Source organism: Chaetodon trifascialis, chromosome 2 (assembly GCF_039877785.1).
Source record: "Chaetodon trifascialis isolate fChaTrf1 chromosome 2, fChaTrf1.hap1, whole genome shotgun sequence".
Classification (NCBI taxonomy): Eukaryota; Metazoa; Chordata; class Actinopteri; order Chaetodontiformes; family Chaetodontidae; genus Chaetodon; species Chaetodon trifascialis.
Window position 1 is genome coordinate 30,490,256 of NC_092057.1, and position 24,642 is coordinate 30,514,897.

Genomic DNA, 24,642 nt, shown 5'->3' on the forward strand with positions numbered 1-24,642 from the left:
GATTATTTAATTGGAATAACACCTCACAGCATCCTCTTGCATGACTCCACAGATTACATTGTGCACTGAACTCATTTTAAAATGTGTCGGAAAATCAAGGTCATTCAGCAACTAATGCTCTTGTATGGATGGCGTGTTTGTATGGAAGAACAAACAGATATGCCTCTGTCAACCGCTTATACGGAAGTCCAACAATAGCCATGAGGATGCCATATGTTGTATATGGCTATGATGCCATAGCCATATGTTGCTGTTATGCCAATTCATTATAGATTCTGTGTACTCTTCATGCCCTATTATCTCAGACCAGAATGATGTGGTCATGAGGAGGATGGGGTCCATATGAGGCCTGTGTGCCTTTGCTAGGTTGGCAGACAGGAGGAAAATGGTGGTTACCAGCACAATGCTACGTCATGGTTGGGCAGATGTGTATGGCAGAATATACTGACTGTATTATCAGTATAAACTTTCCATTAGCAATAAAAATCAATTGAACGTCTACGGAGCACATGAGCATCTTACTGCCTCATGCGCCAGGTGTGTTCGTAGATTCTCAGAGATTCGCTTCCTGGGTCTATTATGACGTTAACTTTCAGAAGTTTTATGGTTCCTCAATATTTGTTAAGCAAAAGATACACTGGATGCACACTGTCCGTACACAAGATGTTTTAAGTTCATGGCGCCACAAAATATACTGCTAACATGATGCCCGATTTCAGCGTAATCAAAGGACGTCTTCCTGCAGGCAGGTTTTGGGATGCCTCACAGATGTTGATCAAAGTGTGCCGTGTAACGCCCGCAGACAGAGATGAGATGGAGAGATGCATGGAACTGGTTGTCTAACCTTGTCTGTCATGGAAATGCTGAGTGTGGATAACGTTACCTTGGGCGTCCGAATGTGCTCCATCACTGACAACCAAAATGGTGGAGATGTAGAGAGAGTAGCCCGACGTGTTCTGTGGTTTTTACCCTAAGTGGCTATATTCCCAGTTTCACGAAAGCAAATGAGACGTATTCTCCCTGGCTGTTGTTCCGGATCTGCCCCGGAATATTTACCATGATTTCCGTCCCTCTGTATCCCGGGTTTGTTCGGTTAAAGTGAGGAAAGGGCTCTACAGTACCACTGCTAGTTGTTAACGTTACCCAAGCTCCCTCTATCTCCGATTGATAGTGACGCTGTCATCAGATGCGTTACTGCGCGCTACACGACTGTCAAGTCAATGATACTGAAATGCAAAGCCTCCGGTTAGGCCTTTCAAAATAAACCTAGTGTATTAACAGGGAAAATCTTCTTGAGCGTTAACAGAAATGGCGTTCCGATATGTTAGAGTATACTGTACATAACATTTCCACAGTCTCATTTTTCACAAGCGTGCATATGGCTAACCACAGCCGATAGCTCCCGACATTTTTGCGTAAAAACAGAATATTGGAATATTTTTTTTAATAATGTCCTGTATCAATTTAAAACATATTCTTTATTTCGAAAATTATGACTGAGCGTCATATCATTTTTTTTTTCGTGAGCTCCAAGGATCACCTGCAAATGCGCGTGCGCAATTACACTCTCGCTTGTCTTTGAAGGCATGAGACATTAGAACATTTAAAAAGGATTTTTTTTTCTTTTTACTTATACATCATATATTCATTTGTTTTGTTTTAAGTATTCGTACTAGCTATTCAATAGGTTCACCTCTGCCCAATAGTGGCTCTTCAGCCCTTGAGTGATACATCCATGAATGAGGATGAGAAGTGTAATTTTTCCATTTCATTTTCTACTGTATATCACATCTTAAAATACACTTTGATAAACTGCCTTTTTTGTCGGTTGTGTCTTATCTTGTACTTGTGTCATGCTGGTATTCACTTGGAGTTATGATTCTCACTGTTTTACAAATGTTTACTTAGGTTCCACTGTATTGGCAGTGAGTCACTTTATCAAAAAAAAAAAAAACTCCTAAATCTAGATTATTAATATTGTTAAGGCATTTACTTGGACAGCCTCAGTATCTGACAACAGTATCATTTCATATGTATGTATGTATGTTTGGATTTGATTAGATTCAACTTTATTGTCATTGATGTCATGGATAAATACAAAAATGAGGAGCACAAGTATGAGAAGTACCAAAGCAGTGCAGTAAAGTGTCTAGTTTAGCGCTGTGATGTGGAGTTCAGCTTCTTGCACAGTAAGACAGAGCTTTGGAATGACATGGCTAGAGTGACACAACAGTTAAGTTGATATGTAACTTTTTGTCATGCCATATCTCAACACATAGCTGAAGAAAAGAGGATGACTCAAGGGAGACAGAACAGAAGTGTGAGTTCCTGCAAACTGTCGCTGATTTTCTTTTTAAAAAATTGTGACTTGATTGTTCTTGTTGTACTTGGCTTGGTTTACCTACACCATTACTGCTTCAGAAAACACTTCACTTTGAGCAATGTTATGTAGCTAATATTACATGCTTTCTATAGAGTAACTTTAGTGCAATAACAATGACACTTGAACTGTAATTTCTATCTAACAAGTGGTAAGAAGATGGCTGCATCTAACCCAGGTATCAGATACAATCACCACACTCAGTCCCACGAAACCAGTGGAAACACTTCATGTTTGTTGTTTCAATGAAACATTCTACAGTGAGATTAGATTATATTTGATTGTATTTTTAATCAGCTCATAAAGCTCCATAAATGTTTATTTTCATTTATTTATGTTCTGTCTGGTTTTAATAAGTTTGAACTGTGTAATGTGTGTTATTGGTTATCTGATATATAAGTGCAATTCTTTACTTTCATCCTTTGTATTTCTGTTTTTCAAATTTGGAATTGGTTTATATCCTGATAAACTGCACTGAACCAAAAATAACACTCTGTGTTACACTGTAAGTTGTGAGACTGTAATACTGCACTTCTGCTCCACAATAACACTGTTACACTGGTAAATGATAATTTTACACTCTTTCAATCTGAAATTGTTTCCACTTATCAGTCTTCATTTGGCCACTAAATGGAAACGTTAGAAATGAAAATATCCCTGTGTCAGGAAGGTGAGTTGATCTGTGCTGTATATTAATTACATCTGCAGTAAAATGTAGCATACAGTGGAAGTTTGTCGTCCATTACAAAATAAATAGATAAATAAAATAAAATAGCAAATAAAGTATAAAAATAAAGTCAAATAAACCACTGCAATGTCTTAGAAAATTTGTATTTTTACAAAACGTTATTTCACCGCCGAGTATATAGTCCCTGAACACATGACAAGGCTGGAGGTGTGATGATTAATATGATCCTTTAAGTGTTGATAATCCACAGGTGCGTGCGAGCGAGCGTGCGTGCGTGCGTGCGTGCGTGCGTGCGTGCGTGTGTGTGTGTGTGTGTGTGTGTGTGTGTGTGTGTGTGTGTGTGTGTAAGGGGGCGGCTCACTCGTGACTCGCTGATCAGACTTGAAGACTGCAGCACTCATTGATCATGTCAAAGGGACACAGTTGGACCACTGCACTCCGACCATAAAGGAAAATAAAAATGGCAATAGCTCTGCGTTAGATAAATGCATCCATGGTGTGGTCGGGGTGTATCCAGGTGACAGCTGCAGACAGCAGGTAAGTGACACTTTAGTTACTATTATTACTCAGGATTTTCTGCATGAGTGACTTCATACTGTTTGATACCTTATCTGTCCTGGTTTATTAACGACGAGACGACGAGTGGTGAACTAGCTTGAAATATTCCATTTTGTCCAAAGGCAGGGAAAGACGAACTCCGTTAAAAATGTGACATTGTAATGTTGGCTCGTTTACCGGGAAGGACGTTATTTCGTTAAAAGTGACCTAAAACTTTATCGAAGTCGACAGACTCCAATGGCAAATTCGGCATACATATGATATACGAAGAATTCTATTTTCAACTTTAAAATATATTCATGTTGCTTGATATTGCTCTCCGTGGCACTGTTGCAGTAGTGTGACAAGACGTCATCGCAGTTAGAGGTGCTTTGTTGCCTTGGCTCAATGATGAAACAAAGACGAAGCTCTTAATGTTGTAAAACAGCTTGAATTCGGTAAGTTCTATCATATTTAATCGTGGCAGCCAAAACCGTATTAACCTGACACATTTTGAACAGAGTTTGGCGTCACTTCCTGCCCATTGCAGCAAAGTACCGTATTTTGAGGAAAGGTGACTCCTACGTTGGTATGAATCTGGCACGATTTTCTTTTTCTTTTTCTTTTTCAAATAACAACCTTTGAAATTTAATACTTTCTTCTTAAAATTTTTAGCAAAATTGTGGGGGTTTAATCTCAGGCAGAGTCACACTCCCTCTATAATGTCAAGCAGATCTTTCAGGGATTGCAAATTGTTTATTGTGTCCATTGGGTGAGCATATCTGTGTGTGCATACGTGTAGGCTACAGTTATGTGTGCAGTTGTACTGTTTATGATGGCTCTTTGACAAGTGTACTATATTTGTGGAAATTTAACAAGTGCAATGGCATCACAGGTTGTGCACTGTTTATGTGTGTTTCTGTGTGGCTGCACAAATGTTGATGGCCGTCTGCTGCCATTTGTGAATGGCATTGTGCAGTAATGTCCATGGTACTGCTGGTGGCATTGTGTGTCCATAGCAAGTGTCCATGCAGTAAAGTGTGCCGTGTATAAAGGACATTTCTGCTGCAGCAGCATTCTGAGTGTTACATAACAGGTTGTCCTCATCATTCTGCAGGGCAGGCTAGGATTGAATACAGACTCAGTGCTTCTCCTTGGCATGGTAGAGTGCTTTGTGTGTCTTTATGTGGATGTACCTCTCTTGCTTTATTACAGCCAGTCATAAGGGATACTCCAAGCCCTCAATAGTAATTTCTATTATATATATATATATATATATATTAGTGCTGTCAATCGATTAAAATATTTAATTGCAATTAATCGCATGAATGTCATGATTAATCGCAAATTAATCACACATTTTTATCTATTCTAAATGTCCCTTTAATTATCATTTAAATACTCTTATCAACATGGAAAAGTGGGTAGACTTGCTTTGTGCAAATGTTTTTTAATTGAAAACAACAACATGTAGTGTTATATTTCACACTAACATTCTCACTTTGAGCAGTCATTCACATTTGGAACAAAATCTCACACAATTTAACACTGTCAATAAACAGATGACAAAAAAATAAATACTTGGTTACAAAAAAGCCCCTTCAACAACCTTTTTTTAAGGGATCAAAACAGGGTGATACAAAATAAAGTTACAAAGTGCACATCATTGTAAACTAGGACTCAGCCTATAGTTCAGGTAAACCATGGCTTAAACTTTCCTTTCTTACATTTCCTTTGAACATACAAGCAGTCAGACTATCCTGCTCTTCTATTTATGTAGCGCTCCCCTCAGTACTCTTGTCAATGAGGGAGGGCTGTTGGGTTCTTAATATCTAATTTATTTTAACCCTGATTAACTCACTTTTAATATTATCTTGGATCTCTTTTTTAACCAGAAACACACACCAGTATTTTTAAGTCTCCAAACCATGAATTTACCTTTTTAAACAGTTTTTTAAAACCCAAAATATCATGAAATGAACCTTAACGTCCTTTTAAAGATTTTAACCAAGGTAATCTAGAGCAATGAATTCACACACTCTCAAGTTTAGAAAAATAATTCTCAATTATTTAGTGACTAAATAGTGCAAATAAGTAGTGCAACATGAAACAATGCATAAAACAAACAATAGAAAATGTGCTTTTAAACCTTAAATGGAAATTTCCCACTTCTCTCAGGAACATTCTTGCACAATATATCTGTTGCTTAAATACCAAAAATACCTTTTTCCAAAATAGAACTAGAGAAATAAACACAATATTAATTCTCTTAAACTCACTTAAAGACTCAGTTATAAATTGTGGGCCCACACACACACACACACACACACACACACACACACGCACACACGCACACACCTAAAGCAGTCCCCTAAAGCCGGCAAAACTCACTTACTCAAACCAAATAAAAGTTGCAGGCCTGGTTCGATGCTAGGGTACGTTGTGGCTGGTCGCCTCACTCCTCAGTGAGTTAAAATGAAACTTGTGTTACCTCAATGTCACTGGTTACTCCAACCGTCACGGGTGCAGGTATGGTCCATAACAATGTCTCCCCGCACAGTCTCTGTCTTCTCCCACGTGGCCGAAGCAGATGGAGTGAAACTTGTGTCACTCTAAGCTCAAACTTGGTCGTCCTCTCGTGTCTTCCTTGTGGAAAACAACAGACTTCCACATGCACAGTTCAACTGGAGAAGTTAAATTTAGTCTAGAAAATGTCTGTGCACTGTTCATGCGCTGACTCTAGGCTCCATCAGCTTTAGTGTTAGCGATAGTTTCAGCGTAGCACTAGCTTTAGCGTAGCGTTAGCTTTAGCACCAACTCAAACTGTCTCTGAACACCTCGTAGACGTTCAGCCATTTTTTCCAATGTGCAGGCTTCACTCCCAAACCTGACCGTCATGCAATCAATCATAGGATGCCTCCACGCACTGGCTTGTGCACTGCCAACTTCTAAAACAACGCAGATGATCTTTCAATCACGTCTGTATTCTCTCGTCTCTTCGGTCGGACCATTCGTTCCCTCAATTGTCCGTGCAGAAACGCACTGCTACGTCGCTCTGCAAAATGTTAGAATTAATGCCATAAATGCTGGTTTTGACGGTAATTTCCAGTAACATATTGCTTTTACACAACAAATGAAAACAAAATTAAACACCTTTTGAACTAATAATGCAGTAACATGAATTAAACACTGTGCTTTTTAAACAAACAAAAACACATCACATGCTTTCAGATACAGATCTTTTTAACTGAACCATTTTTAAATGATTTTAATACTATTTATTTATGACCTGTTTTTTAACTGGGTTACACCTATTTACCAGATGCTTATCACCCAGCCTCTTATTTCTCTCCAGAAAGAATGAACATTACTTGGCTATGGCTGCAGTAAGCTTGTTTTTAGTTGCGGTATCCATATGCCTCTGTCGAAACTTTGGTCTTTACAGTTGACCCATCTGGAAACTTTTTGAAACTAAACTTTCCATTCAGAATCTTGTTTGCATCCATTTTGACGTTTCGCGCTTGACATCCGCACAAACCGGTAGCCACACAGGCGCAGCGCAGGCCAGACCAAACAAGTGCGTGGGGTGTGCCTATTGTTTTGTTTCTGGTTTACAATTGGATCCTATAGTTTTTGTAAAGTTACTAGCAGTGGCCACAGCCTATAAAGAACTACAAGTCCACTAGGTCACAAAGAGCGTTAATGCATTAATAACGCAATATTTTTGACCGCATATATATATATATATATATAGGGATAACGGGGGCCTGTCTTTGGTGTGGTTATTAATCGATAACAATAACTCAATCCATTATGTCATTACTTCAAAAGTCACTCTGTGCCCTTTCTTAGTTTTATATCCCATTAGTTGGGCTAAGGACATTTCTGTTAGGTGAAAAAAGCAAATGACAAAGTCAGTACTATCTTTAGAGTATTTAGCATGGTGATATACCTGTCAGTCTTGATGTGATCTGTCAATGCCCATCACAAACTTACGGTACACTGTACCGTAGCAGTTCCTTGTTCACCTAGAGAGGCTGGTAATTATTTTTTGCTGCTGCTGATGATACTGTTGCAATGCGTGTCTTCACAGGTTAGACTGGTAGTTTGGTGATTATGTATAAAAAAAAAACTTTAAAGAAGACATAAGAATGAGTCTAAGTTTAGGATGGCGTATGTAAAGTAGTAAAAAGCAAGCCATGAGGTCAGAAGAATTGTCCATGGACATGTGAGACAGGATTGTCTATGCATAGGTTTGGAGAAGGATACAGGAAAATTTCTTCTGCATCGAAAGTGAAAGTCACGATGGAAAAACTGTGGAACCACCACCACCACCACCAAATGCACATGCAGTTTTATCAGTGCTCATGAATCCTGGTGATATTCAAGGGAGATGAAAGGAAAACTGGGCACAGGGATTGTTCAAGTCCACATCCGAAGGGTAACTGGTCATCAGTCACAAGTTATAGACAGTGATGCAGTCATGTAGTATTCCTGTTCACTCCATGGTGATAACTCGCTTCTGCCTCCCTCCCCCACCAGCAGCTCACGAAAAGCCCCACCCCTTTTCTGGGAATGTTATTAGATTGGCTGCTATAGGGCCTTCCAATGAAAGTGAAGAAAATGAAGATTGGCCACTAAACATTTAGGTGGTTTGGCTGATAATACATGCTGGCTCATGTACATATCAAACAATGATCAATTTTTTAGATATTTACATATTTTTGACACATCTATACGCTTTTAACACACATTTACATGCTTTTAACTTAAATACTTAAATTTTTAGCCATATTTGAACATTTTAAAGACAGGACTTTTATGTAAATGAGATATTTGAGTTTTTGTTTTTAACAAATTAATAATAATAAAAAAAATGCCATTGTGGACAATTTTGTGTGGATTGATGGGGAAAAAATAATGTATTTAAAGGGGAGTCTGTAACATAAGATGTGGAAAACTTGAAGCCATTTCTCAGAATGGATGTTTAAGATATGGCTTCATTTGCTGGACACAAGTAAGCACATGAAATAATTCAAAATACAAACTACTTTAGTCCGTGGTATTGCTTAGTGCCATGCTAATTACACCCATGATATTGCCAATTACTACTAAGACAGATCTTTGGCTAACTGCAGCGTAATATTCTCAAGACGATTCTTCACAATGGCAGTACAATGTTTGATTGTGTGGCTAGTTTTTAGTTGACTAATGTGATGTGAACTTGACCGTGTGGGAACAGTGGTTACATAACTTTCAAAAGATGCTACAATTTCACTGTGCATGTGCACTCAGGTGCTTAAAGAAATAGTACTACACCTCTGTTATTTTTTTTGTGGTTCTTCCCTTCACACTGCGCAGTCACACAGCATTTATAGCATAGGTTCTGCTGTCACCTGATGGAAATCCCAGTACAGTACAAATCAAGCTGACTATACTGCAATACCAGCTGCTTTAACAAAAGAACAGAATGATCAGTTTTGGCCAATATAGCTCATAGATCACCAGCATCCAGTATTGGTGGCAAAAAACTGTGATTGGAGCCTACCTACTGTGCATACACGGTACAATTACCAGATAGGGTGTCTGCTAAATTAATCTAAGTGTAACATGTTGCTTCTACCATATATAATCATGTTTTGTGGTTGAACATCATTAAGTAATGTTATTTTAGCATGATGCACAATAACTTAACATTTCCTAAATTCAGTTATGCTGACAGAACCTAATGCTTTTTGGGAAAGATATCAAATGGCGTGTACAACTCCAGAACAGAAGGTGGCAGTAGTGTGCGAGCAGGGAGTGCATTTACAAACTTTACTTCTGGAAGTTGCAGAAGAAGGCAGAGCAACACACGAAGAGACAGGAGGACGGACATGTTGCGGAAGGCGGTAAGTTAGATCCTTTACCATCCATCGACTTAAGTAAACCACTGCACAGAACTGTCACATAACTTGTTATTGTCCGCTTTATGATTTTGTTTTTTTTTCATAGTGCGATATATTCCACGTGTGCGTCCGGAGTCCGGTTAAACACACACACACACACACACACACACACACACACACGCACACACACACACACACACACACACACACACACAACTTTTGTTGGTAATAGTGTTTTTGGCAGCCTGTTTTAATTTTAGTCTTAGTCTTGTCTTTGTGTAAAGCTGTCATTTTACTTTTTATTAGTTTTAGTCACGTTCATGCTGTTTTTAGTCTCGTCAAGTTTCAGTCGACTAAAAGTCTGAGCATTTTAGTCTTATTTTAGTTTTATCCGTGACTATTTTCGTCTAGTTCTAGTCGATGAAAACTGATGACATTTTAGTCTAGTTTTAGTCAATGAAAATTGTATTTTAGTCTCTTTTTAGTAATGCATTTCTATTTAACCTAGTCAATATAGTATAAGTACCTGCAGTACCTTCATTATCTGAAATGTACCCCTAATTATAGAATCACTCTAATATGTTGTCATCTAACAATTTAACTTACTTTGCCATGAATCTAAAATCTTACAAACTCTGGTGCCACATTTAGACGTGCACGTTTTTTTAGAAATGGAGAAATATCCCTTGTTTGCACCCTTTGTTTACAAATGGAGAATTTGCCTCTGAAAACGATGCATTTTAAAAACTCTGGTTGCACTTTTGCTTGTAAACTGAGCAAAACGGAGAAAACTCAGGCAGTAGACGTCACAGTATGCGACAGAACTCGCACTTGCGTCAAAAGTGCAATCTGTTTACATGTTGCTATGGTGATTGTGGATTCCTTCAGAGTGGCAGCCGCATTTATGTTGGTGCAAGCCCTCTTCGCATGTTTACATTTGCAAGTACAGCTGCTCTATTATATGGAGGAGCAGAGACGGGTGAGTGCTTGGAGCTCAGCAATTTTGCAGTAACAACTTCTCCCTCCAACATGAAGAGCCAGTCTGCGTTACTGTCAGCATCCTGGCAGCATACATACACGGGTTGGTATAAATGCAAAGTTTTATGTAAACGGATACGTGCGAACGAAATTATTTTTGAAAACGGAAAGGGTGAAATGTCCGTTTCTGAAAATAGCTGGCCACGTGTAAACGTAGTCTGAAACAACCTCACTCTGTATTTTAAAGTCAGGAATATGATTTAATTTGACATTGTTTTTCTCTCCTCCTTGAACCGACACCTTATCGTGGTGGAGGAGTTTGAGCACCCGAATGATCCTAGAGGCTATGTTGTCCGGGGCTTATGTTGTCCGGGGCTTGGGTCTCCCAAGGCAAACAGGTTCTAGGTGACGGGTCAGACTAAGAGCGGTTCAAAAGCCCTTTATGACAGAGAAAAAACCAAGGAAGGGTATGTCATCTGGATTGGCGTCACCGGGGCCCCACCCTGGAGCCAGGCCTGGGGTTGGGGCTCGGCCGGGTCCTGTCTCACAGCCCGAAGGAGCGACGTGGGCCCGCCTTCCCGTAGGCCCACGACCCGCAGGAAGGATCAGAAGGGGCCGGTGCTATGTGATATGGGTGGCAGTTGTGGGCGGGGGCCCCGACGACACAAACCCTGGACAACGACTCTGGCTATGATGACATGGAATGTCACCTCACTGTGGGTGAAAGAGCCTGAGCTAGTGCAGGAGGTTGAGCGGTACCAGCAAGAGATAGTCGGGCTCACCTCCACGCACAGTCTGGGCTCTGGAACCCAACTCCTTGAGAGAGGCTGGACTCTCTTCTACTCTGGAGTTGCCCGCGGTGAGAGGCAGCGAGCTGGTGTGGGCTTGCTTATAGCCCCCCAGCTCAGCCGCCATGTGTTGGAGTTCTCCCCGCTGAGGGAGAGGGTCGCTTCCCTGCGCCTTCGGGTCGGGGATGGGTCTCTCACTGTTGTTTCGAGCTATGGGCTGAACAGCAGTGCAGAGTACCCGGCCTTCTTGGAGTCCCTGGGAGGGGTACTAGAAAGTGCTCCAACCGGGAACTCCATTGTTCTGCTGGGGGACTTCAATGCTCACGTGGGTAGCGACAGTGATACCTGGAGGGGTGTGATTGGGAGGAACGGTCTCCCCGATCTGAACCCAAGTGGTGTTCTGTTATTGGATTTCTGTGCTAGTCACAGTTTGTCCATAACAAACACCATGTTCAAGCATAAGGGTGTCCATCAGTGCACATGGCACCAGGACACCCTAGGCCGGAGGTCAATGATTGACTTTGTAGTCGTATCATTTGACCTTCGGCGGTATGTCTTGGACACTCGGGTAAAGAGAGGGGCTGAGCTGTCAACTGATCACCACCTGGTGGTGAGTTGGATTCGCTGGCAGGGGAGGAGGCGGGACAGACTTGGCAGACCCAAACGTACCGTGAGGGTCTGTTGGGAACGTCTGGCGGAACTCGTTGTCAGGGAGGTTTTCAACTCCCACCTCCGGGAGAGCTTCGACCAGATTCCGAGGGAGGTTGGAGACATTGAGTCCGAATGGACCATGTTCTCCACTTCCATTGTCGATGCAGCCGTCCGTAGCTGTGGCCGTAAAGTCGGCGGTGCCTGTCGTGGCGGCAACCCCCGAACCCGGTGGTGGACACCGGAAGTAAGGGATGCCGTCAAGCTGAAGAAGGAGTCCTATCGGGCCTGGCTCGGCCATAGGACTCCTGAGGCAGCTGATGGGTACCGGCAGGCCAAGCGCGCGGCAGCTCGGGCGGTTGTAGAAGCAAAAACTCGGGTCTGGGAGGAGTTCGGGGAGGCCTCAAGGAAATTCTGACAAACCATTCAGCGCCTCAGGAAGGGGAAGCAGCTTTCTGTCAACACTGCTTACAGTGGAGATGGGGAGCTGTTGACCTCGACTGGGGATATTGTCGGGCGGTGGAAGGAATACTTCGAGGATCTCCTCAATCTCACTGTCATGTCTTCCATAGAGGAAGCAGAGACTGGGGATTCATCCATCACCGGGGCTGAAGTCACTGAGGTAATTCGCAAGCTCCTCAGTGGCAAAGCACCGGGGGTGGATGAGATCCGCCCTGAGTACCTCAAGTCTCTGGATGTTGTAGGATTGTCTTGGTTGACACGCCTCTGCAACATCGCGTGGCAGATTGGGACAGTGCCTCTGGACTGGCAGACTGGGGTGGTGGTCCCTTTAAAAAGGGGGACAGGAGGGTATGTTCCAACTGTCGGGGGATCACACTCCTCAGCCTCCCTGGGAAAGTCTATTCCAGGGTACTGGAGAGGAGAATCCGGCCGATAGTCGAACCTCGGATTCAGGAGGAACAATGCGGTTTTCGTCCTGGCCGTGGAACACTGGACCAGCTCTATACCCTCCACAGGGTGCTTGAGGGTTTATGGGAGTTTGCCCAAACAGTCCACATGTGTTTTGTGGACTTGGAGAAGGCATTCAACCGTGTCCCTTGCGTCATTCTGTGGGAGGTGCTCCGGGAGTATGGGGTTGGAGGCCCTCTATTGAGGGCTGTACAGTCCCTGTACAACTGGAGCAGGAGCTTGGTCCGCATTGCTGGCAGTAAGTCGGACCTGTTCCCGGTGCATGTTGGACTCTGGCAGGGCTGCCCTTTGTCACCGGTTCTGTTCATCATTTTTATGGACAGAATTTCTAGGCGCAGCCAGGGGCCGGAGGGGGTTTGGTTCGGGAGCTGGCAGATTTCGTCTCTGCTTTTTGCAGATGATGTTGTCTTGTTGGCTCCCTCGAGCCTGGACCTTCAGCATGCACTGGGGCGGTTCGCAGCCGAGTGTGAAGCAAAGGGTGGCTTGCTCCCTTCAGGTTGGGGGAGAGTTCCTGCCTCAAGTGGAGGAGTTTAAGTATCTTGGGATCCTGTTCACGAGTGAGGGAAGGATGGAGCGTGAGATTGACAGACGGATCGCTGCAGTGGCTGCGGTAATGCGGTCGCTGTACCGGTCTGTCGTGGTGAAGAAGGAGCTGAGCCGAAAGGCGAAGCTCTCGATTTACCGGTCAATCTACGTTCCTACTCTTACCTATGGTCATGAACTTTGGGTCATGACCGAAAGAACGAGGTCCCGGATACAAGCGGCTGAAATGAGTTTCCTACGCAGGGTGGCGGGGCGCTCCCTTAGAGATAGGGTGAGGAGCTCTGTCACCCGGGAGGAGCTCAGAGTAGAGTCACTGCTCCTCCACATCGAGAGGAGTCAGCTGAGGTGGCTCGGGCATCTTTATCGGATGCCCCCTGGACGCCTCCCTAGAGAGGTGTTCCAGGCATTTCCCACCGGGAGGAGACCCCGGGGAAGACCCAGGACACACTGGGGTGACTATGTCACTGGCCTGGGAACGCCTCGGGGTCTTCCTGGAAGAGCTGGGGGAAGTGTCTGGGGAAAGGGAAGTCTGGGCGTCCCTGCTCAGACTGCTCCCCCCGCAACCCGGCCCCGGATAAGCGGGAGAAAATGGATGGATGGATGGATGGACATTGTTTTTCTATTCTTTTCAATGAAATATTATTGGGTTTTTTTAAATACATTTAGACTGGTAGTCATAATTTTCCATCCACTGTGTAGCTTAATCTATAATTTAACTTTTCTTTTAGCGTGCAGTGACTGCAAGGGGAGAGGATGGGTGTCCTACTATTTGCAAGACTTCAGATTTGTGGCAGAGTTAGTTAAATGGCCAGACAAGCTTTCTTTTTAGCATTTTTGTAATATGTGTGATTGTATACACAGCATATGAAAAATCCAGTGTCCCCATGTTCGTGTTAAGAGTTGGTACACTTTCTCTACACTCTCTCTCTCTCTCTCTGATTACTCTCTCTCTTTTTATCACAGAAATTCAAGACCAAGTTTCCTCTGTCATCAAGCAAAACCTGCTTCATCAACCAAGTGACTGCAGTATAGGGTCATCTACCAATGTATGTATTAACTGTCAACCCTGAACACTTGAAAGAAAGTGAATCAGGGTACCTCTGAGTAACTAGTGAGTGGTCAGACACACACACACACACACACACACACACACACACAAATTTTCCCTATAAATTCTCCTTCCTCATTTACAGTGTAGCCGAGTTAAACAATAAAAACAAAAGCACTCAGACATGGAAAAAGCCAAAGAGAAAATTACATAAAACTTACATAAAAATGAATATGAAGAAAAAGCAATAAAAGCCATAGAAGAAGGACCCATTTGAAATAAAATAAGATAAATAAAAGCAACAACAATGAATAAAGACAGTAAAAATTAAAAAAACGTTAATCAGGTAAAACGGGAGCTTTAAGGAAAAAGCTTTAAATGGCTCTGCATGTTGTTCCATGTTGCAGGTGCGCAATATGAAAAACTGGATGGCACCTGCAGCATGATCCAATCACTGGACCGAGTATGATAAGAACCCACATTAAAAGAGAGCATTGAACTAATGTAAGAAGGTAAAAACCAGTAAGAGCTTTATAAATAAATAAAACCCGGTGTCTTTCCCGTCTTACACTGAGAGAGGGCTACCCAACTTTAGTATACAGGTCACAGCGATGGGTGTCATGAGTATCTCCAGTGATGAATCTCAAGGCCAAGTGATAAACCGAGTCCAAGGGCTTCAGAGTGGCGGCAGAGGCATGCATGTATAAAATATCACCATAATCTAAAACTGATAAAAAAGTTGCCTCAACAAGCATCTTTCTACAATGCAGCGGAAAGCAGGGTCTGTTTCTATAAAAGAAACCAATTTTCATTCTCAAGTAAGACACAAGCTTGGAAACATGACACTTGAAGGTTAACTTTTCATCAATCCAAGGGTTTTTGATCTGGTGAACAACATGAATTTATGTTTTGTCTGCACTGAGAACCAGTTTATGATTATTAAGTGCAACTTGAACATCAGAAAAACATTGTTGGAGGGAATTTAAGGCAGTGTGCATCGTTTGCAATGCAGTACAAAATGGTGTCATCTGCATATAAGTGAATATTACTCCCAGTGACAACTGAGGTAATATCATTGATATAAAGCGAGAACAAAAGAGGCCCCAGGATGGAGCCTTGTGGGACACCTTTTCCTATTTGCACAAGTTCAGATTAACTATCCCCAATACACACACACTGCTGTCTGTCGCTAAGGTAACTCTGAAACCATATAAAGCTAAGTCATCAAACCCAAGACTACAAAGTATTTTTAAGAGCAGTACATGATCCTCTGTATCAAATGCTTTTGAGAGATCAATAAAAAGAGCTGCACAGTGTTTTTTCCTATCTAAGGCTGTAATAATGTCATTTAAAACAAAGGTGGCTGCAGTAATAGTGCTATGTCTTTCCCTAAATCCTGACTGATGCATGCTAAGGATGAGGTGTGTTGAGATGAAAGATTTTAGTTGATTATTGACAAGAGACTCCAAAACTTTTGAAAGGCAAAATAATTATAAATAGGTCTGTAATTATTTAGGTTAGCAGTTCCACTACCTTTATGCGAAGGTGTTACATAAGCATCTTTCCAAACCTTAGGAACTGTGCCATTTAAAACTGAGAGGTTAAAAATATGTGTAATATAGTTGACCACAATTGGAGCAGCTACTTTTAGAAATAAGGGGTCAAGTTTATCCTCTCCCGCAGACATCTTGGGATCCAAGGAAAGAAGTGTGTTAGCTACTTCATTGATAGAGAAAGGCCGTAGTGAAAAGCAAGGAGTTGGCATGATATGGGCGATGGGATCAATGGTAGACAGTGGTGGTCCTGTATAAAAGTTGTCGAACAATTTACCAGCAGATGCAAAATGATCAATAAAAGCTACACAAATCTCCCTGTGGTCTGATATAGAATACCCCTGTGCTGTGGTTAGAGGAGGAAATGAGACGGAAGACTTACGGTTAAAAGAGTTTACTGCCTTCCAGAAATTCGCTGGATTAGAATAAGATTTTGGAATTAGATTTAAATAATAATCAGATTTAGCCTTTCTTATTGCAGAAGTACATTTATTTCTAAGCTGTCTAAAAAAAAGCCCAGGCTTTATTTCTCTCTTTAATCAGAGAGGAAAATTCTGATGAAAACCAGGGGCTTGACCTATTCTGTATTCTATATTTTTTAAAGGGTGCATGCTTATTAACTATTAAGTTAAATGATTTACAGAAGTGGTCTAGAGCTCGATCAACATCTGAGATTTTGGCAGTGTCATGAATATCACTTATCAGAAGATCATTCAGGAACATTTCTTCATCAAAATGTTTGAAGTTTCTTCCGGATACCATACAGGGACATTGTTTTCTTATTCTGGTATTCCTGATGCAGGCTACTGGACAGTGGTCACTAAAACCAAGTTAGGGTCCGTAATTAACTGTGAGAGATGAATGTTATCACAGACTTCTTTTAAGTGCTCGGAGGCAGAGCTCAAATTTAAGTTAAAATCACCAAGTACAATCAGCTCTGAATCTTTAAAAGTTGCCAAAAGGTCAGCTATCTCATTAATAGCAGAAGAGGGAGCAGTAGGTGGTCTGTATATACCAACCACAACAATAGAATTATTTTATGCTATAGACACTTTCAGTGCCAAGAGCTCAAAAGATTTGTGAACTGAGACTGCTTTCAGAACAGTAAAACAAGCTCTTGAATAAATGGCCACACCTCCTCCTCTGGTATTTCTGTCTGTTCTGAATAGGTTATAAGCATCCAAGGCCACTTCAGGATCACTTACAGTGCATCTTAACCAAGTTTCAGATAAAACCACAATATCAGGATTTGTATGTGTTATTAAAATTTTCAGCTGATCCAGCTTCCCATGCTGAGTAATGCTCCTAATATTTAAGTGAATTAAACCCAGCCCTCTCCTATTCTTAAAATCTAAAGGAGTAAGGGATGGGCAAGGAACAGATTCAGACTTTAGAGAAGCACTGAGTGGAGGAACTTGTATTGGTCTTGAAACCACCTGAGCACGAGGGGGGGCTGGTGAGACAGTACCTGACTGGGATGACAACAGTGGTGCGCAGAAGAGGTTGGATGGTGGTTGGTGACCGATAATGGCCTGTGATGAGCACACCTGGTCATTTGAGGAGGTAGCAGGCCACAGTCAAACTGTCGGAGCATTTACAACTGAGTAAAATATGTTGTCCGTTAATATACGTGTACCTAGCCTGCTGGGATGGATACCATCTCTCCAGTAAAAGGAAGAACGATTCCAAAAGAGGTTAAAATTGTCAATTAAAATCATCCTGTGTGCTGCACTGGAGCCATGTATGATCTGGCTGGTGGAAGATGGTGCAGTGGAAGCATCAGCCAAGCAGGGAGCCATGGCCTCAAGCTCCTAACCAGTGGCAGAGACTTGTGCAGAGTCGAAGAGGATAGTGTCCAGGTGTCTCTCAGCTTCCTGGATTTTGTAAAGAGTGGAAATCCTCTGCTCCAGCTCAGCGATTTTCTTACCGAGGTCGACACAGCTTTGACAGCCGGATGGCGAGGTAAGTGGAGCCATGGCAACTGCTAAATGTGGGCACGGCTATTAAAAAACAATTGCTGCACCCTCCCTAATAATATCTCCACCCAGCTTCCACCTTTGTTCAGTTACAGATTCACTGAGTTAGAAAGCCAAAGCGAGCACTCACAACAGAGTTTTAATCCGTGTTTTCACTTGTTTTACCCAAGTTTGTTTTCCTACCGCAACAGGAAAAGCACCCGGAACCGGACAGATCCTCAAACATGTAAGAATGACTTGAAAAGGGGAAGTTTGCAAACAGCTAACAGATAGGCTTGGTTAGGCCTTACTCTTGAGTTATGTGGAGGTGCAAGGAGTGCAGTGTGTGTTTTCAGAATAGGTATGAGCTTCTCAAACATATAAGACTAATGCACTGCAATAGGCAACTCATGCCTGTATTCAAATTGCCTGTGTAATTTCTTTGCACATCCACTTATCAAGAGTTCATCCCAAACCAGACTCTCAGAAGCCTCTGGAATTAACAACATTTAGTTGTCCTTTGTGCAATTGTAGTAGTCTTTCTACTGAGAGAGATTTTTTCTCACATTTAGTCATTCATTTCAAGAGCAATGAAACTGTTGCCTGTGTTGTCAGGGATTGTAATTACAAAACAAATATCTACGGAACATATCACTCTCACAAAAACAGGAAACACAACCCCAATGAGCTAAATGATTTCAAACCAGGCATAGTTACTACAACTTGAGCTTCTCAAGAGTTGTCTGACAATGCAGAGCAAGATGCACTTAACTCGGATGATTCTGCAATGGAAATAAACAGTGCTTTTCCAAGTGAAGATATAGATTTAAGTAAGACTCTGCCTGACACAATTCAGCAAAATTTAGCTGCCGCTTTATTCAAACTTGAACATTTTGCTCATGTGCCAGCCACAAAAATGGATGAGTTTCTCAAGGAACTGCACTATTTGTTTAGCGCAGGCACATTTCCCCTCTCTGTAAACATTATTGAGGATGTACTCAGGAAACATGGTTCCACATCTGATAGGTCAGTGACAACTGAAGTAGCCACAGCCCTCTCAGCCTCTCACCCCTTGCTTAAAGCTATAGGTGAGGGTAGCTGTATCTCCGCAACAAGTTTTACAGAGAGAACTTTAATGTCATTGAGCCCGTTGAGTACATGCTTGATGAAAAGGAAAATAAAAGCTGCCAGTATGTGCCTATACTGAAGAGTTTGCAACAGCTTTTACATAGGAAGGATGTTGTGGATAAGATCAGTGAGAACCACAGAGCCTATCAGAGTAATGGGATAACTGGAGAACAGCATACTTATAAGTCATTTCAGGATCAGGATTTCAGGATTTCACTTTAAGAAAAACAGTTTTCTCTCAGGGGATGAGTTGAGAATTTTGCTAACGTTTTACATAGATGACTTCGAGGTATGCAATCCTTTGGGTACTTCTTGCAGAAAACACAAGCTCTATGGAATCTACGGGACTCTGAGTAATTTTCCTCCAGGATTGCATTCAGTAATTTCCTCGATTTACTTGGCGGTCTTGAGCAAATCTTCTGATGTGAAGAAGTATGGTTATGACCAAGTCTTGCAACCACTTCTTTGAGATTTAAAAACCCTTGACACTGCATGAAAAACCACATTTACAACCAGTAAACCCTCGCGAAGTTCGTTGGTTCGTTGGCCAGTTTACGGGGAAGTTTGCCCGCTCCAAATATCGTCGCAAACGGACCCTCCGTTGGCAGGGGGCGTGGTTATTCACGCCTCCGCGAAGGTGCAAATAGCTCTGATTAGCACATGAATACTACTGACGTTGATCTACTCAGGCTGGCCTGCTGGCTTCACAAACAACTATTGGATGATTCCACAGGCATTTTAAAAGGAAACCCTCATGTAAGTCTTTAATGAAATTGTGGCAAACACACATTAACAAGGATCAACCAAATAAAATCACTGACTACTGGGGGAAAAAAAGGCAAGAAAATGTGCAGAGGGGTTCACTGATAAGAGTCTCTGGGTTGGGCCATGCCGCTGGTCCATGGTGCATGAAAAAAAGAATCTAAGGCCTCTGGAAATGCTTCTTTGCTGCCTCTGGGTTATACTGAGTTGGCAGCGGTCGCTTTAAAGGGGACTCGATGCGAAGCTTCTTGCGGTGTGTCACCACATACTTTGCAGTGTCTGGCAAAGTTGGGAGAGCTAGGACACTCCTTCTTGCTTCCAGCAGCTGTAAATACAGGTATTATTATAATATTAGTACTGCTAAGAAACAATAACACATTAACATATGTGACCATGTTTGTCAAAAACAATACAGCTAATAAATAAAATTCAGCCCATTTGTACATTGTTGTGAAAATAAAGCTTCCTTCTCTGTCTGCTGTGAGCTGAAATCTTCACAGCTGCTGCCTGAACTGAAAGAACTGGCTGGGCATACCTGAAGCTCCTCCGCACCATCTCGTAATATGTCTTACAGACTGCTGGAAGAAAATATATATTTGTTTGAAATAATTAAGACAGGCTTCAGTAAAAACAACAACAACAACAACAAACAACAGAAAGGGGTTAAAAAAACTTTCATAAAAGACTCCTGTCCACACCATCCATGTCTGGACTCCCAGTTAAAGTCGCCATCAAATATGATGTCACCGCTTCATTGTGGGATGAGTTCAGTCTGTAAAACACAAAAAGTACAAACACGTCATGCAACGTTTACATTTACTTACATTCTGCAGAATATTTCCTGTGTATTTTATTAACTTACCCCTGCTCAGGTTCATATTGCCTGTCATTTCCGTCACTATTGTGCAGACGTCGCACCTTTTCCTTTAAAATACAAAATACATTGTAATGTTAAATGTAACGTGAACGATTACCAAACATTCGGAACGTAGTGCAATAAGAATAATAAAGGTTTGGCGCCCTAAAAACTGCACAATGTGGTACTAAATGCTAACGTTACTCACGTAACTTATGCACCCGTCTCTTCGTCTCCGCAGCTGCAGTTCTGTCGGGCTGCTCCTCCAGAGCGAGCAGTCTGGCTTTTATCACGGTCATTCTCCTCGCCAACTGCGCGATCAGCTGCGTTAGCAGCCGAGACAATCCACTGAAGGCACTCAGCAGTTTCTTCTCTAAATTGTTTGGACTTTCTGGATATGGTCGCTCCGCAGCCAGGCCGTCCACTCGTCGCAGAGGAGTGCCTTCTGGGATGAACTGAAGACAATGTCCAGCCATTGTATGAACAGAGTTAAAGTTTAGCAGGACCCAAAACGTAACTGTTCTAATCCAAGCTCGATTCGCGTTCACAGACGCGCCGAGGTCGTTTTCTGGCGACGTCATTGCGTCAGAGGAGGCGTCCAATCATATGCGAGGTCGCGCTCTCGGAATTTCTCGCGAGACCATTTTTGTTGCTTAAATGAAAAACATGCTGTGATTTTGTTAGGTACTTTGATTTTCTATTTTTGTACCTGAATATTTTATAAAACATGTAAACTTCTTTAAAGTGACATCATCGAAAATAAAAAAAAGAAAAGTTACTTTGGTGCGTTCCCTTTTTATTCCTACTTAAAGAACATCATACTTGAAACTGCTATTCTTGACAGCTTAGCTGAAGCAATTGTGCAGCACAAAGTGTACCGCACTGATAGTGAGTTTGAAGAGACAGCAGAAGCCCTTGAATCATCACATCCTTGTTTGAGAGAACCAGGCTCTGCCACTGGATATGGTGGCTGGAAAGTTAGTTTAAAGTATAAACTCGCCAACTACAGAGGGAAGCTCAAGCAGCTTGGATGCCCAGAGGTCGAACTAAATTCCTTAACAAATAAACCTGCAGACAAGAGCAGTCCTGCTTATGGTGTGAAGAAGCCCAGAAAAGCTGAGGTGAATTACTGCCCCTCCTACCCATCAGGTGAATCTGCAGAGACACTTGAAAAGATAAGTGGCCCTTATTTCAGAAGCAAAGAAAAGGAACAATGAGGACACAGTGGCAGCAATGATGGCCAAGACCTTTTCTCATAGAAGGCAAGAAGTTATTCGAGATACACCCATGATTGTAGTTTTTAAACCAGATGGCCAGCTCTCTTCAGTGTGCGTGAGGTAACTGAATAAGTGATTAGAGTATGTTCATATTTTAAATTCAAAAATAGTTTGGAAACATTTTTTTTATTTCTCCCTCGTAATAATACTAATTGGTGTTGTATCATTTTTCATTTCAAGCCTGATTTGTCACCTTTACAACAAGATATAACTTATAAGGACTGTGCTTCTGTGGAATGAGCAATACAGCTTGTCCAACACTGCTCACTAAAAAAAAACAAAAAAAAACAAACCTGTCCCAGGAATTGTTGGACAGGTACATCTTTGATTTTACGTGTTGAACACTACTTACACGTTAATATTTTGTAGGGTAACTGTTAGGGGTCTTCGACAATGAAAGTATCCCACAGTCATGTTGGGGAAGGAGGGAGGGAGCCGTTCAATCAGTATTACTGTTTTAAAATGACAATCTGTTTTTATGTTCCAATGCTCCCAATTGTTGCAGAAATGTGGAGAAGCCTTTTGTTCCTCTATTTCTGTTAACATTGCTACAAATCGTTGCCTTGTTTGAATTTCAAGGACATGGGACATGTCAAGATGATGACAGGTAAATCTGTTTCATCTGATTTTGAATTTAAAATGAGACTGAATTTTTAGCATTGCATATTAATGCATTGAAATTGTGTGTCTGAATTTTTTTTACTCTGAAATTAAAGCTGTTTCAAATTGAATTTCAGACTGCATATTTCGACACAGAATTTTGCCGGTTGAATTTGGCTGCTGAAAATTTATCAATTGAATTTTAAACTTTGACATTTTTTAAGCAAATGAAATTGATCTTATTAGAATTTTTTGAAACATGAGATTTTGATTCTTAATATGAAAATATTGAAAATTGCTATTGAAAATTTGAAGCAGTATATTCAGGGTAAAATGCAATTCAGGTACACAATTTCAATGCATTAATATTCAATGGTAACAATTCTACTTAATTTTTAATTCAAAATCATTTTCTATGTTTGCCTCTTCATGGGCAATAAAGTTCAATCTCAAGAAATCCTGTTTGCTTTTAGGTGTTTTTTTTTCCTAACTTGATATCAACTGTCGTAAACTAGGATGACAAATGTTTACATTGTTTAAAATAAAAATTGATGTCAGAATTGACTTTTATTGAGTTATTACTATTGATTTTCATATGACTGAAAGGACTCTCAACTAAAGTATTTGTGATTGTCAAACATACATGAATCTTGTCTGATCAGCACAATTAATTAGTTGTGTTATTAATAAATTAGTTGTGTCGTATCATTTTAAAATATAGTTGTACTTACCCCATTAAATTGGGTCACCCACACTTAAATCAAACATGGGTAAATATATTGAACTAACCTTTAAAAGTTATGTTGGATTTACCCCTTGTAATTAAGTAACAGTAACTCCGACACATTATGTTTATTCGGCATGTTTACAATGATTGATTGATTGATTTGATTTTATTGACAAAGTGTCCTTCACCTAACGGTGCCCAGCCCTCATGGGCTTAAAGGAAACTTAAGAACATACTTCCGCATAGGCTACATATACATAAGTACACACATAGATACCTGAACTGAACTGATACCTAAACTTTGAAGTTCATTTTCAGACTCTGCGACGAGAACTAAATCATCTGCGTACAGGAGAGAACCAACTGTAAGGTCAACCAATCTGACCCCAATGACTGTGTGCTTGATTTCTAATACAAGATCATTTATATAGATGGCAAAAAGGGTGGGGGAGAGCACATCCCCCTCTTGAACACCAGATGGAGTTGGAAACCAGCTTGTTCTATACTGATTCACCTGTACACAAACCACTGGGGCCTGATAAAGGGCTTTTAATGCCTTGTAGAATTTACCAACTATTCCAGTATTTAATAATTTAAAATTGAGAAGTCCATGGTGAATTCAATCAAAAGCTTTGTGTAAATCAATAAAACAGCAAAAAACAGATCTCCCTTCCTGAATTCTGGTATGTACTATAGTAGATAAAGAATAAATATGATCAATACATGCTCTTTTCTTACGGAAGCCATTTTGTTCATTGACTAATAGACCAGATGTTTCCAAAAAATACATCAGTCATTCATTTAGGATGCTGGAATAGATTTTATAAATACAACTTAAAAGAATTCATTGTAATTCAATGTAATTGAAATCCTGTAATTCAAAGGACTTCTGGGGTCCTTGTTTTTTGACTTGGGGATTGGTTTTATAATAGATTTCTGCCATGCCGAGGGGAGAAAACCATTCTCAAAACAGAGAAAAGATGAAGCAAAATATAAAATAAACAGGGTAAATTTAAGTCTACTGATTGCACTCTTAACTTCCACTTCTGTAATGCTGGCATTTAAGTATTGATTTTCACTATAGGATTCCTGTTGCATACGAGTTTCCACAATATTTTTTTGAGTAATTTTCTCTGCAAGGAAAGAGTTGTCCCACTCAAGTGGACAATCATTTCCTGAAAATAAGGAACTAAAATCGGTTTCCCATTTTTTTTTTTTTTAAATAAAATCAGTAGCAAAAACAGAGGATCCATCTTCTGACAAAACTTCCATTGGAATGTTTTGAATGTTTCGGGGGCCCAAATTATTTATTAAACTCCAAAACATTTGAGGGTTACATGTTTGCATACACTCTAT

General features: G+C 41.1%; 2 protein-coding genes across 4 annotated transcripts in view; one reads left to right on the plus strand and one right to left on the minus strand.

The window, feature by feature from the left end:
* LOC139342209 (phosphatidylinositol-3-phosphate phosphatase MTMR7-like) overlaps positions 1-1,219 on the minus strand; it is a 42,660-nt gene extending 41,441 nt beyond the window's left edge. For both annotated transcript variants that reach the window (XM_070979204.1, XM_070979195.1), the window contains exon 1: positions 884-1,219. In XM_070979204.1, the coding sequence (XP_070835305.1) occupies positions 884-907 (24 nt within the window). In that variant the 5' untranslated portion in view covers positions 908-1,219. The remainder of the gene's footprint in view (positions 1-883) is intronic.
* Positions 1,220-3,427: 2,208 nt separating this feature from the next.
* LOC139342173 (microtubule-associated tumor suppressor 1 homolog) overlaps positions 3,428-24,642 on the plus strand; it is an 88,027-nt gene continuing 66,812 nt past the window's right edge. For both annotated transcript variants that reach the window (XM_070979136.1, XM_070979152.1), the window contains exon 1: positions 3,428-3,605. The gene's annotated coding sequence lies outside the window, so the exon portion shown is untranslated. The remainder of the gene's footprint in view (positions 3,606-24,642) is intronic.